This window comes from Haliotis rubra, unplaced genomic scaffold (genome assembly GCF_003918875.1).
Source record: "Haliotis rubra isolate DU_JTF1 unplaced genomic scaffold, ASM391887v1 Scf172, whole genome shotgun sequence".
In the NCBI taxonomy this organism is placed as follows: Eukaryota; Metazoa; Mollusca; class Gastropoda; order Lepetellida; family Haliotidae; genus Haliotis; species Haliotis rubra.
The window spans coordinates 370,201-382,443 of NW_025765692.1; the positions used below are offsets into that span (position 1 = coordinate 370,201).

The 12,243-nt window shown below is 40.6% G+C and overlaps 1 protein-coding gene across 1 annotated transcript; it reads left to right on the forward strand.

The window, feature by feature from the left end:
* LOC124272717 (protein YIPF6-like) lies at window positions 1-6,631 on the forward strand. The gene is made up of 7 exons (XM_046707907.1): window positions 1-79; window positions 1,331-1,429; window positions 2,136-2,214; window positions 3,390-3,432; window positions 4,235-4,363; window positions 5,233-5,393; window positions 6,106-6,631. Exons 1-7 carry the CDS (start codon window positions 26-28, stop codon window positions 6,219-6,221), a joined length of 681 nt encoding a protein of 226 aa, XP_046563863.1. The 5' UTR covers window positions 1-25; the 3' UTR covers window positions 6,222-6,631.
* The last annotated feature ends 5,612 nt before the right edge of the window (window positions 6,632-12,243 follow it).

Sequence of the window (12,243 nt, forward strand, 5' to 3'; positions counted from 1 at the left end):
ACGAGGCCGGAAAGGATACACGCGCATGTCCAAAAGGAATTCCCTCACCATGGCTGACGTGGAATTCCTCACTGATCAAGTAAATGTGGTTTTTGACTGATTAATAACATAATTTCATCATTTTATTTCACTTGATTATCATCTCACACAATCGTTCTTAACTATCTGAAAATGGATGTAGGTTAGAATGAAACAATTAAATGTGTTGTGCGTGTTGAGCTGTTGAGAGATCAGTGATGATGTTCATCATGGTTCATCGGATGATTTGTTGTGGTTGTTGAACATGACAGTTTATATATTTCTGCAGGGTTTTAGACTCAACTTTAACATTTTACCCTCACTTCATTATAAGATAAATGAAGATTATACCTTGTCCTGTCGATATTATAACATACTGACACCTTCACTGTCGGTGACACTGAAAAGCGAAAATAGAAGATAGTAGCCCAAACGACTACCACTGGTAGTTCCATTTTATTTGTAAATATTTATTTGGTAAGAGTTCCTTACGTACCCCCACCTAATTTTTAACTATAAACTCTAGACTAAACTATAGTGTTTGCTCATCACAAAAACCGGCGAGGGGTACGTAAGGAACTCTTTCCATATCTTAATTGCATAGATCGATGCTCATGATGTCAATCAATAGATTGTCTTGGAGAGTTTTTGTTTTTAATCTCCACTGATGATTACATGTTTGTAGCTTTTGTAAGGAGCCCTGATTGAGCTTTGTCTGGCAGAGTTTAAACTTTAGGGAAGGTATAATAGATAGCCATGTTTTATCGTCAAAAGATATGTACGGTATGTGTGTGTAGCAGGGCGTGGAGTCATCCCACAGATGACATCCTTACCTTGTCAGCTTGCTGACGGGGTTAACCTCTTTGGTCATGTGGACAAGGCATCCGACTTCGGATCAGAAGGTCCGTGGTTCGAATTCGGGACTCAGATATTTTATGGCCGCTATGTGTGCAAGAGAAAATGTCTTCTTGTGAATGCTTTCTGAGTATATACTATTGCAGCGTTTTGTCTTGAAGATGATAATACACATATTTGAATCTGTCATTTCTTGAAAGATTCACAATGAAACTGTTATTCCAGGTTAGAACTGGGCCCCAATAGCCAGTGCTGTTTATGAGAGAAGACCAAGTTAGTTAATCAGTAGGTCTGACTCAGGGCCGTGGTCATCATACCCTGATTGTGTGGATCAGTGTTCTTAATATCAATCACTGGATTGAATTGTCTCATCATAATTAACAAAACATGGTTCAGCCTTTCCCGTCATGTCACATATATCTAACAACAAACTGGACGACCATATCATTTGTTTCAGGAAGTAGATATACCTCTGGAAGGAGACATAACAGTGCCAGGAATCGCCAAGTCAGATGATGAGTTATCTACCTTGGATGAACCTGTCAAGGAGACCATTGTAAGTTACCATGACTACTCAGGGTTCACAGGAAGAATGTGTGTCTGATAATGATGGAGTTTGATCATGGTGTCACGTTCCTGATTCAGCCTGATTATGATACTTGGTTTACCATCTAGGACGTCTTTCTTCCCACCATAACCATATGTTAACATATAGCTGAAATAGTGCTGAGAGTGTTGGTAGACCCACTTGACTCACTCCTTGTTAGGAGTAACTAGGGTTGGATAACTTTAAATTTCCCATTGCCACCAACCATGCTTCAAATCATAAGTGTGACTTAAGTGACCAGTTTGACCAATTCCAGCAATATCACGTCAGGGGACACCGGAAATAGGCTCTATACTTTGTACCCATGTGGGGAATCAAACCTGGGTCTTCGACATGAAGAGTGAACACTCTTACCACTAGGCTACCATATCACCTTTCAAATCATAAAAACATTTGACATTTCTCATGTTATATTAGTAATTTTATTTATAATTCATTTGTTGCCACTGTTAATTACTGTTAATTACTGAAAAATATATCCACAACAGCTTCTACTAAGTTCTAGAGCCATTACTATGATGTACACATTAATGTTCTAACTAAAAAGTCATTTCATTGTCTGCAAATTACAGGATGTTTTTCAGTATAAATGGTATATATAGTATGTAAAATACACACAGAACCAACACTGAAAATGCTTGATGTTTTCCTGCAGAAAAGGGACCTAACTGCTGTAGGGAAGAAGTTCTTCCATGTGCTGTATCCAAGGACAAGTTTTGTGCTGCTGAAAGAATGTAAGTTGCCATGGTTATTAGAGCATGGCTTAGGTTTTAACAATTTAATGATAAATTGATTGCATTTGACAAGACTAGAAAATATATTCTATATTGGGCAATGGTAGTGTATGGATTATAGTTGAAATGGGGATACATACCTGTATCATGGTACAGAACAAACATGGCGAACGATGGCACTTTAACAAACAAAATGACAAACAGCCAAACTTTGAAAATTTGATGTGAACATTCATGATATGGGTTATAAACCAATTATCAAGTACAAGATCAATGCTTCAGTTCTTTCTCAAAATGTTGTTATGGAACATAGATAATATCACAGATATTCTTTGGTTATTAGTTTTAGGATTCATGGTAGAACAGCTAAAGCTTTGGTGTATTGTACATTTGTGCATCAGCTTTGCCACCTCAGCTGTCAAGGCGAAAGCCTGTGGTATTGGTCTAGTGAACACAGACATAGTTTAGTCATGGTCAGGAACATTGTAATTAACCTGATGAAGAATAGTCCACACTGCCACATCCGGGTCATGGCAGGCTGTTCCTAACCGCTAGTGTTGGGAATTGTTGTATCTCATAATTGATGATTGCTTCATTGCAACTGATCAATCATCAAAAATAATTGGTTAGCCATTCATGAAATTTTCCTGTTTATTTTGTTAATGCACAAAACATAAAGAAAAAACATGTAGTTCTTGGGAGTTTTTGGCAAATTTCACATCTTGAAAGGATGACTAATATGTTAGGAACATAAATGTCTTGGGATCTTTAAAATAAATTCAATCATGACTTGGAAATAGTGCTCAGGAAATGTAACTGACAAAACCAACCTTGTGAAAAATATTGTTAATGCAAAAGGTGTTCCAGAATTGTTTGTGTTGATTATGAGAAAACATGATCGATTGCTTGTTCGCTTATACCCGACCAATCTTAGATTATTTCAATTAATCGGACCACCACTAATACCTGCTATATATGTTGTATATATTTACATGTTAAGCCAGTTTCCATATGAGAGCTGTTATCTATTCTTGCTACATGTACTGTTTGGTTACATGTTAAGCCAGTTTCCATATGAGAGCTGTTATCTATTCTTGCTACATGTACTGTTTGGTTCCATGTTAAGCTTGTGTTGATGTTAGTTATGTTATCTTGCGGTGTTGTCCATGTTCCAGGGGATCTGTGGGGACCGCTCATCCTCTGCGTCTTCATGGCCATGTGAGTTTGTTGGAATGTTGCCAAATTAGAAAGCTGAAAGCAGCATAAACAGTACTCACTCAGAGTTATCAGGGTTGTATTGTTATATTGAAGGACAAGTTCACTTACGTTGTGTTCAAAGGAACAAGTGTCGAGAAATGTTTTTGTTTGATCATCAAAACAATAGGTAAGATGGCCAAAAGGAATAAATAAGACTGCTATCTGCATAACAAGCTTTCCACTCATTTATCCATGCAGTGTGGATGTGTACTTGTTACAACTTCAAAGGGAAACTACTGAAAATGTGTTTGAATTTTAATAATCGTGAAGATAGGGATCTGCCTGTTTGTAAACATGGTAAATCATTACATATATAAGGAATACAATTTGAAATTACTGGTTAGGCCACACCAATTGATTTCTTGTTTTACAGATTTTTGTCCTCAGAAAACCTAAAGGCAGGAGGGAAAAATATAAAAATAAAAATCATCAGTCAATGTAATATTCCTTTTAAATACTAAATTTATGAAGTGTATATGGGTCAAAACACAATCTAAAAACATTTTCTCGCTCATTCACATTTTTGGCCAATAAAAATATTAAAATTTAATTTTTTGAGCGGGGAAAATTAATTTATATTTTTTTTCTTATTGAAAAAATACGACCAGCGGATCTGTAAAACAAGAAATGAAATTGGTCTGGCCTTACCAGGTTGCCATGGTTACGGTTCCAGGAGGGATATCAGTTTGATTATTCATGTGTAACTGTATAGAAGATGGTGCCATGAGTGGTGTTTGTGATATCTGATGCTGTTCCTGGTCAGGATGCTGCAGGGAGACGAGAAGGTGGACAGCATGCTGGATGGTAGTCCTCAGTTTGCAGAGGTGTTCGTCATCTACTGGGCTGGCGCCTTTGTCGTCACCCTCAACACAAAACTCCTCGGCGGCAACATGTAAGTGAAGCAATGCAGGCTCACCTTGTTGGTCTTGACTTCCTAGAGGTCAGAGGTCAATCACGTGGCAACTGCAACATTGTTTCTAGAATAGAATACTTGTTAAACAATTCTGGGGGTCACCATCCTCGATAATCTTGAGGGTATAATGCTATGATAACTCTCCACTATACCCTATTCACGCGTGGCAAGCGATGATTTTATTACCTCCCTTGGCTGGCTTTTTATCCAATTAGGTGCCTACGCTGGGAAGTTGAGCGCACTCACTCACAACTCACTTTCGCTTTAAATTATCTAACCGCTTAAACTTGGCAACACAATTGATGCAGATGTACTCTGAAAGAAGAAGAAGGAGTTCTTTCATATATTTTTGAAAGTTTCAGATCTGTGAATTTGTCTTTATTATTTCCCAAAAATCTGAGTGGCACTGCTAACAAACCATCGCGACTCACGACCGCTATCTTTGTTGACACTGGCAAGCTCCATTGTAACGGCAGCTTAGCTGATTGGCTACTGTGAGAATGGAGTCAGCCAAGGGAGGTAATAAAATCATCCCCAAGCCGTGGATGCATCCAGGGTATAGTGGAGAGTGATCGTGAACGTGATACCCTGGAGATTATCGAGGATGGGGGTCACATGAAATACCTAAGACAAGCTTATCAATGCCATACAGAGTAAAATGTCCTGTCAGTATTTAACTCTTGACGTTACATATCATTGTAAGTTAATGGGCAAATATTTTTAATCTAGCTAACTGAATCCTGGCTAAATAGTTAAATGTACCATTTTGCATAATGTTAAGTGTCTTGATGCTGTGACTATATCCAGTTACCATGGTAACCAGTAGGTACTGACATCCTGTGTTACAGCTCCTTCTTCCAGAGTGTCTGTGTGTTAGGTTACTGTGTGCTGCCGCTGTGCATCTCCCTCATCGTGTGTCGGATTATCCTGGTGTTTGGTTCCTCGTCAACAGGACTTTTCATCACCCGCTTTATTTTCGTCCTCTTGGGCTTTGGCTGGTCAACGTTTGGTAAGTAGCAAACAAAAGACATCAATTGCAGACTCAACTTTATAATGCATCTATGTTTGAGGCGCCATATCTGTACCCAAGTGTTTTACCAGGGAGGTCTCCATCACTTGAGATTTCCTCCCAAATGGAGCTTACCCTCCAATATTTCAAAAATACTGTTCAAAGTGTAATGACACACAACACGCATGCACAAGCTCTCCCTGGAATAGCTCGTAATCAATGCTGATATATGCATAAGCAGTGAGACCCATGATATGTACTGTCTTATCGATATCTGTTAGGTAGATCTATATCGTGTACATATACAAGCACAAATGAAGGAATGGTAAGAACAGTCCCCAAGCATTGGGGGCAGTTGGATGATTCAGGTGGTCAGGCTAACTTGGCTGACTGGTCGTCATAGTATCCTGCTGGCATGGATGTTCATCATGCTATCCACCACTGGCTTGTAAAGTGGACCACTGACAACACGAACCAGTATCGGGGAAGAGTCTTTCTGGCTTTATGTCAACATTATTGAATGCAATTTTAATGCACAGTGTTAAAATAACTTTAAGAAATAGCATCTTCCGAAATAAGGTTTTGAATAAAATTATGATAATATTGCCAATTGCCCGCCAAGGTAACTTGGTTTGGAATCTGAGATCTATTCATTGGAATATTGCTGAGTGTAGTATTAAACAGCATTCTCTGACTCTCTCCCCCCCCACAGCCTCCACAGCGTTCCTGGGGTCCACTCACCCTCCCAAGAGAACAGTCCTGGCCGTGTACCCTCTCTTCCTCTTCTACTTCATCATCAGCTGGCTCATCATCTCGCACAAAGTCTGATAGGGGGCGCCACTCACGCTATGCCGGAGTATTTATTCTGTGGGACTCAAGTGTGCTGTGTGTGGAAACTTTTGGGTGCAACTATATATGCATGTTTGTCTGTGAGTGCATGAGTGGTTGTATGAGTTCTGTTAATAATTTCAGGATTGTTTGAGTACGAGAGAATGAGAGAGAAGACAATGCGAGTTGATATATTGCTGTACATATGTACAGAATGTTTCAAGTTTCTTTGTGTTATATTGCAGTTGAAGTAAACTTAGGCTCAGTATTATTCGTTACACTGCTATACTAAGTCTAACAAATACTAGTAGAATGTCACGCCAGTTAACCTTTTGGATTGACCAATCAGCACACAGCTTACCAAATCGCGAAAGTTAACATTCACACATACCGTTTAAACCTTTACCTAAAAAACTCGAACGATTCCGAATGCTATTTTCTGCACAATCGCTTCCGAGTGATACACGTGGAGGACGCAATGAGTAAACAGTCGCTGAAAATGGCGGTTTTGTCAATATTCAAGGATGTCATCTTGCGGAAATATAAGCTAATAGTAACCATGTCATTAGAAACCCCTAAGCGTATATACTGCAGGTCAAATATCTGTGTGTTATGCAGATTTTCGTTTGTTGATAGATCAGTGTCAGCTACCAGGGAAAAGAAAATCCAAAAACCGTTTTGTAAGTCCCGCCGAAACCTAACAAGTAGTCGTTGTCTGATTGGTTAAATCTGTTCGTCCGTCTCACGGTTGATTGGATGGTCATAGGTCACTCAAAGGTTATCTGACGCGACCTTCTACTAGGGTTTGTTGGACTCAGTATAGCAGTGTAACGAATAATACTGAGTCTAAGTTTAAGTTTAGACTGTGTTGTATTGTTGCAACATTTGCCGCTTATATAGCAATGTATATCATGTGTTTTCAGCTCAATAGTACTCATAGTGAATATTCATTGCCACTTTGGTTTGGTCAGCCAAGTGACCAAACTACACTTCATCAACTGGACGTTAAACATTCCTGAATCTCCATGTGGTCAGGCTGTAGTCTGCTTCCTGGTTTAAACAAGATTCAGTTTGTCACTTGGGATATTGGCACTTTAAGTTGTAGGAGGGGTCGCAGTGCTTTGCGGAATACACGTTGGGTTACAGAGGTCTTGGTGGAGGGGAGAGGGTTTTTGGAGGGTACAGCAGTGTTAGTCGATGTTTTGGAGGGGAGGGGGTTGGGGAGGGGGTCTGTGGAGGGCAGTATGAGTCATGTAACTTTACAGTTCACTGTTAACCCTTCATGTGCTCACATTGCCAGTAGGTCTCAGTAGCCTCCTGTTCCTGGCTGCACACAGATTAGAGGGTTAATAATATCTGTCAGTTATTTAGAAAATGTTGTACAAGTAAGAAATCTACTGCAATAAGACCGTTTCCCCATGGATTAACACTGAACAGTTCTACACTTAATGAAATATTCTTTGCTTTACCATGTTTCAGAAAGACAGTCTTGTCTCAATTACTGTTGTAAATTCATACAAAAGTTGTCCAAGTCATTGTGGAAGGTTGGTTTGGTCTTTTTAAGCTTCAATAAACTACATGATCTTATTTTATAGTCGTCTTTTAAAATAATTTCAGTTACATGAGATACATAGTGGCCGCAGCATTCTACTTCGTCTTTTGATGATGATGATGATGATGATGATGATGATGATGTATATAAGGATACCCTCCAACTTTTAGATTGTTGTAGTTTGATAAACATAGTAGGAATATATCAAGAAACATCTTATATGAGAATTAAATGGCCAGTCTTGCTGATGCTTTCAGTGTTGGTTAAAGCAGAATATTTGTGTCACTCAATGTTTATCTGAGAGGCATTTAGAAGTTGGATCAGTAAGGCAGGATAACAATATATGGATGATCAACCTTCCTGTTAAAGTGAGAGTGACATTTCAGTGTAGGTTCTAACACCGTTATCAAGCATCATCACTAAATAAAGAAGTTGTTCATTCAGATACTGTCATCTTTCCTTGTTTATGGACCAGTATGTATTATCAATCACATGGTGTTGCTTGTGGTGTGATTTGTTGTGGAATCATGAGCTTATAAGTCAGTATTTACTGGGGTTGTCACGGTCCAACAATGTATTAATACAATGCTACCTTATGATATAATACATCATGTGCTTATTCCACGTAGGCTGGTCTGACGATGTCCCGACTAGTACAAGTGCTTGTACAAGCATGCACCCACACTGCAGTAGTCTTGAACTCTATGTTAAATCCTATTTCACCACACCTCCCATAGTGGTTGAAAAGCAAGAACCTCATTTTACTCATTCATAAGGGACAGTAATGCAGAAATGGGGCACAGTTACAATGTAAATAATGTCATGACTCAAGTAGCATGACATGTATCAATACAGGAGGGGCGTGGCACCATGCATGGCTTGTTTCATCGGTGTAGCTGCTGCTGCTGCTGCTCGGGAAGCAGGGTGATGAGTTGAGGGGAGGATGAGGAACTACTGGCATCTCTGGTGAACATAGATTCGTCCCTACCAAGATAACAATCATGTACAGGAGAGATTTCAAGTTCCAAGTTTTGTCCTTATTCTGTAATTACACTACTTAAAATTATATTTCAAATGAGCGTTAGTTTAGAATACACATGACACAGTGACATCTCCTCTCTAAGATCTGCTGTCTATGCTGTTAATGATGAAGTAATGTTGTTGTCAAGGCAGAATCTGAAGTGTATGTAAGTAATGCATTCCAACAACTACGTAAAACCAGACATGCTTTCCCTTGTTGCCAGCAGTTAACAAAGTCCAGTGTTTATGTGCACCTGTGAGAAGTTGTAGAGTCTCCAGTGCTCCTCCAGTCAGTGTTAATGGAGTCAGGAGGACTTCTTCCCTCATTAACCTAATGGTTAGAGTGCCAGCCTATCATGCTAAAGACCCGGGTTCGATTCCAACATGTGTACAATGTGTGAAGCCCATTTCTGGTGTCCACCGCCATGATATTGCTGCAATATTGCTAAAAGCGGCATAAAATCATTCTTACTTTTACGTCTCTCCCGTCTCCAGAGTAGTGTGCTAGCATCCCCAACAGTTGATGCTTGTTCCAGGGAGGACTTGAAAGAGGATCTGGTGGTGATCAGTATTGGTGGTCACTGGTATGTCTGACCAGACAATGGTATGGCGGGATGTTGCTGACTTCCATGTAAAACAAGATTCACTCTGACACGGGGACTGGTATTCAGACATCAGTTGAAAATACAAACCTATAGACTAAACCCGTAATCTAATACAGTTTGTTAATAAGACTTTTCTTAAGCTCTAGTTATATTACAATGTATTCGAATACATTGGCAGACTTGTTTGGGGTGTCTGTTTTAATATTAAGTATATTTTGTTTATTCTCTCTGTCTGTGATAAGCAGCTGATATGCTATCTGACCAGGTGTTTTTCTTGTGTGTGTTGTGCTGTAATTGATTGTTATGTATATATCTGATTAAATCATGTTTATTTATGAACAATTATATCCACAAGGGGGAATAAACAAGTTGTATATACAACCAAGTATTGTTGTGATGGTGACTAGTCGATGCTGGAAACAGCAGTGGAGTAGAGGCCTTGGGGAAGGAAGCCAGCTGGAGAGGAAGACACCTTTACTTCCAGAACACCCGGTCTACTCACACGTTATTCTACCTCACCTCAGGTCATGCCACATACACCCCACATGAGGACTGCCTCTGCCCACACACAACTACCTTACCCCACCCACTTCACTTACCTGACCCCTCAAAACACCTACCTTACCTGACCCCACAAAACACCTACTTTACCTGACCCCACAAAACACCTACTTTACCTGACCCCACAAAACACCTACTTTACCCCACACACCTCACCTTACACCTCAGCCAACACAAACAGCTACCTCACCATACACGTAACCACTTTGTATGCTCACTACCTCACCCACACACTACTACCTCACCATGCACACACCACTACCTCACCCACACACAGCTATCTCACCATGCACATACAACTACCTCACCATGTGCAGACTACTATCTCACCATGTGCAGACTACTATCTCACCATGCACGTACAACTACTATCTCACCATGTGCAGACTATCTCACCATGTGCAGACTACTATCTCACCATGTGCAGACTACTATCTCACCATGTGCAGACTACAATCTCACCATGCACATACAACTACCTCACCATGTGCAGACTACTATCTCACCATGCACATACAACTACCTCACCATGTGCAGACTACTATCTCACCATGTGCAGACTACTATCTCACCATGCACATACAACTACCTCACCATGTGCAGACTACTATCTCACCATGCACATACAACTACCTCACCATGTGCAGACTACTATCTCACCATGCACATACAACTACCTCACCATGTGCAGACTACTATCTCACCATGTGCAGACTACTATCTCACCATGCACATACAACTACCTCACCATGTGCAGACTACTATCTCACCATGTGCAGACTACTATCTCACCATGTGCAGACTACAATCTCACCATGCACATACAACTACCCACCATGTGCAGACTACTATCTCACCATGCACGTACAACTACCTCACCATGTGCAGACTACTATCTCACCATGCACATACAACTATCTCACCATGCACGTACAACTATCTCACCATGTGCAGACTACTATCTCACCATGTGCAGACTACAATCTCACCATGCACGTACAACTACCTCACCATGTGCAGACTACTATCTCACCATGTGCAGACTACTATCTCACCATGTGCAGACTACTATCTCACCATGCATGTGCGTACTACTACTACCTCACCATGTGCAGACTACTATCTCACCATGTGCATACTACTACTATCTCACCATGTGCAGACTACTATCTCACCATGCACGACTTAAACCATGCTATCTCACCATGTGCAGACTACTATCTCACCATGCACTGCATAACAGACTATCTCACCATGTGCAGACTACTATCTCACCATGCACTACTACAACTACAATCTCACCATGCACAGACTACTATCTCACCATGTGCAGACTACTATCTCACCATGCACATACAACTATCTCACCATGTGCAGACTACTATCTCACCATGCACACACAACTACCTCACCATGTACACTATAACTACCTCACCTAAACATACCAACACTACAAGAATCACCTCATCTAATCAAACGCACATAGGACACTCTCGACCATGACCCTCATTGCTGTTGGCTTAAAAGATAGCGATATTGAATTGTCATCCGCGTTAAGGCTCATGTATTGATTGAAGCACCTGTAAAATATGCCTTGCTTGTCTTGCAAGCGAGGTTGGTGTTGTAGCTCTTTGTAAGTCTGTCTCGCAGTCCCGGACCACATAGTTGTCCCTACTACCTGGCCCTCCCTGCAATGCCAAACCCCTAAATGAAGCACGTCTAGATTCCTTCAGGTTCTGAATTCCCCATATGACTGGGGCTCCTTTTCAATTTAAATGGGTTTTTTTTGTTACTATCAAAATCATATATTAAGAGACTAAGTTTAGTCTACTCTTTGTTTGAAAGATGTGTCTACCTATATCATGACCGTGGGTGAAATGGCGATAGAGGAATGAGGTCAGTGAGATATACTGGAAGACAATCTGACAATGTTATCACACAGTCTGAATCAACACGACTCGCTACCATCTATAGGGTGAGTGAATTTAGTTTGACGCCGCTCTTAGCAATATTCCAGCAATATAACTGCGGGGGACACCAGAAATGGACTTCACACATTGTACCCATATGGGGATTCGAACCCAGGTAGTTCGTGACGTGCGAACGCTTTAACCACTAGGTTACACCACCGTCCCTACCATGTGTAGGGGACTGCCTCCGTGGTGTAGTGGTTAAGACGTTAACATATGGTACTTATTGGTCCCTTCCTGGCGCTCGGCGTTAATGGGTACAACAAGGACTGGTCGGCTCGGAGTCAATATAATGTGTCTGAGTGGGGTATTCA

What these genes read in the sequence shown, in the direction of transcription:
- LOC124272717 (XM_046707907.1), top strand. Translation starts at nt 26, where the DNA reads ATGTCCAAAAGGAATTCCCTCACCATGGCTGACGTGGAATTCCTCACT. An exon ending in AACCTGTCAAGGAGACCATT is followed by an intron (nt 1,430 to 2,135) that starts GTAAGTTACCAT and finishes GTTTTCCTGCAG; the next exon opens with AAAAGGGACCTAACTGCTGT. An exon ending in CTTTGGCTGGTCAACGTTTG is followed by an intron (nt 5,394 to 6,105) that starts GTAAGTAGCAAA and finishes CCCCCCCCACAG; the next exon opens with CCTCCACAGCGTTCCTGGGG.